Consider the following 3,124-nt stretch of genomic DNA (forward strand, 5'->3'; position numbering starts at 1 on the left):
AAATAAATTACTTGAGTTATTAATTAGTTTTTATGTTTTTATTTAGAAAACAAAACTGATGACAATTGATGATTGACATGATTTTTTGAATATAAAACAGGACCTAAAAAATGCTCCAAACATTTGAGTCGGTTAAATTTTGTGCAGAATTATGGTTAAATCAAGAATTCAAGGATTTTCATTCCAAGTGAGAACTACATGAGGAATGAAAGATAGATACTAAGGTCACAGCTGTCTGCAAAACATAAATAAATAAAATAAAATAAGCCATAAGAAAACAAAAAGAAAAAAACTGTACATAATGTGTTACATGGATTTTTTTAACCTTTATTTATCCAGGTAAACTGTTTGAGGACCACTTCTCATTTACAAACATGACCTGGCATGCACTGAGTGCATTGCAATATACAAACCTACATATTCAGCCAGAGTAAAGTGATTGTAAATTTTAATCGTGATAAAAATGTTTAGTCTATGCCTATGCAGCATTAAATGCAGCGTTAACTCGATTAATTTCACAGCCCTATTTAAAATGTGAGTTTTGTAATATTAATTATATTGACAATTATGAGTGATGAAAACACAAGAGGACATTTTTTCACACAATTAAAATGAAAAATCTCTTAATGAAGTGAAATGAAGAAATAAATACTCTACCTGAAGCTGTAAGGGTCTAACATTTCTGGTGGGATAATTTGTTGAAGAGGAATGGGACCTTGTTCTGACAGATTCATCTCAGAGCAGGGGTCCACTCTGACAGGAACCTGTGTGGAGCCACCATCACGGTCCGTACCTTGGCCAGGTTGAGCAGCCTGGGTGTAACTCTGACTGGTCATCATGACCTGTTCAGGCAAACACACATGACTTACAAACCGTCTCACATTTTCTGTTTTTAGCAAATTCTTACTTCCCAAATATGCTGCTTAAAGTCGATATATTTTTGTCTTATTTCACTCACTGTGCCTCTCACTGCTATACTGTATGTCTTGTTGTTTTTTCTCAAATTCCCAGAGTGAAGAGTGTGCACATCTAAAATCTCACTGACTACCAGCTCAGACTGGTAATCTGCAACATTTAACTTCTTATAGCTCTGTAAATTTACAGCTATTTAAATTAACTCACTGGTAGGTATCATCTTAATAATAAGAAGATTAAAGTTTTCACACAGCAGATACTGTTATGTTTTGCTGTCTGTCTTTTTAGGACTGTTGTTATCAAGGAGTGAAAGACCCTCACAGGTGTGCCACAGACATTAGCTTAGAGATGCTAGTAATTTAGTTTTTACCTGTCTGTTATAATTACATCTTTCAACATTTCATCTCTCTTGTTTTTGTTAAAAGTACATGTTTAAATAGATTTTAACATTTGCCCAAACTAGTGTTAATTGTAAAATTAACGATATGTTCTTAGCCTTAAAGGTTAGCTCGAAGGCTAATCGTTAGGCTAATGATTAGCCTTCGAGCTAATCATTAGCACATTAGTCACATTGGCTAACGTGAGTCTAAATCAATTAATTTCATCAGACCTGTGTCAGGACCGGTTTGTTCATGACTCACGGCATAAGTTCATATGAAAGAGCTTCAGAACCGGCCGTCGGTCTGTCCGGTACCACAGGTACCACAGTTTTCGGTCCTTTCCAGAACTAGCAGCTGTTTTCTGACGTTTGGAGTACAACTGTCATGATGCGTTCAAATGCAGATCAAAGTGTAGGAAAAATTAAACCTGAGCTTTCACAGTTCTAACAAGATAAGCAACATTTCACATGGTCACAGGTTTTTTTTTAATTCCTCTGAATAAAAACTATTACAATTTTGAAACAACAGTTGTGTAATTTATGTTTTGTGATATATTCTTGTGAGTCGTGAGAAATATTTGTGCACACCACGCTGTTTGTTCTCAGCTACAATGAAATCAAAGTGTATAGACATAAAACATTAAAACATTAATTAACAATTATCCTATTAGCAACTCTTTAAAGAAACCAGGATAGTAACAACATTTAATTTCTTTTGGGGATTAATGAAGTAGTTTTAAATTTATTGAGACTTTGAAGAGGCATGTCATGACAGTGCCACAACATCCAGAACCTTCAGCATCTCTGTTATCTTAGTGTGGCAGAGGCTGCCATGGGTTTGGTTTGGTGACTGGGGGTGGATAAAGAACCCATATGAGCAGGGGCCTCATAAGTGGGCCCATTGCTCTCCACAAAAGGACACTGGTCTTTATTCAAACCTTTGCGTTCTTTGGATGAAGGGCACAAGGTTAGAAACACTCAGTGTTCTGAGCTTCTCGGGATCCAGTGTCCCCAAGAATTGTTTTCCTGACTGCTCAGAGCCACACAGTGGTCTAAGTAGTGCAAATAGGTCTCTAATTCAATGCCACGTGGATCACACAGACCATTGTCAGCTCGTTACCATTAATGCCAGTACAGTAACACTGTTATCTCTCCCTGGTTGGCTATCTGTTAGGATGAATATTTCCTTCTGTGTACAATGAAGGTCTTTGAGAGATGCCACACATTGATGGATTGTGTATATCTTGGCTTGTTTTTGGTCAACACCCTTTGCTCAAACATTGTCTCAAGCGTTTTGTTTGTAAAAGCACTGCAGTGGATGGAAAAATAAAGCAACAAAAATGTAGTAGTGGAAAAACAAAGCAAACTAAACTAAATGGACTGGCTAGAAACATCCAAGCTAAATATGCAGTACAAGCAGCGAAGAAATGACTGAAGCCAAAACTTTTTTATCAAGTTTTTAAATTAGGTAGTTCATAAATAATAAAAAATAATAATAATCTTAAGGCCCAACAAGAAAACTTGGGAGACTAATCAGTTGAGTCAGTAAAACCATTTATTTTTTTAGTTGTTTCGTACTTTCACACCCCTATGACCTTGTATGCTTGTTAAGAAAACTCAATTATATTTTAATTGATTTAATGGGATCTGTAATACTGAATAAGCTTTTTATGTGTACAGCTAGCTCTCTGAACAGAAATCATTTGCTGTATTTACCTGGGAGTCGTTGACTTCCTATTCATAAAATGTTGTGCAAATGATTCAGTGTGTAGGATTTGTTGTTTTCAGCGACATCTAGTGGTTGAGTGGTTGAATCATCCTCCCTGGTCC

General features: G+C 36.0%; 1 protein-coding gene across 1 annotated transcript in view; it reads right to left on the bottom strand.

Moving 5' to 3' along the window:
• tesmin (testis expressed metallothionein like protein) overlaps window positions 1-1,647 on the bottom strand; it is a gene marked incomplete in the record, with an annotated part of 28,248 nt that extends 26,601 nt beyond the window's left edge. Inside the window, 2 exon segments of the mRNA XM_014010272.1 lie at window positions 658-842; window positions 1,557-1,647. Coding sequence (XP_013865726.1) covers window positions 658-839 — 182 coding nt within the window.
• Window positions 1,648-3,124: the final 1,477 nt, after the last annotated feature.

The sequence above is a fragment of the Austrofundulus limnaeus genome, unplaced genomic scaffold (assembly GCF_001266775.1).
Source record: "Austrofundulus limnaeus strain Quisiro unplaced genomic scaffold, Austrofundulus_limnaeus-1.0 Scaffold67, whole genome shotgun sequence".
NCBI classification, from domain to species: Eukaryota; Metazoa; Chordata; class Actinopteri; order Cyprinodontiformes; family Rivulidae; genus Austrofundulus; species Austrofundulus limnaeus.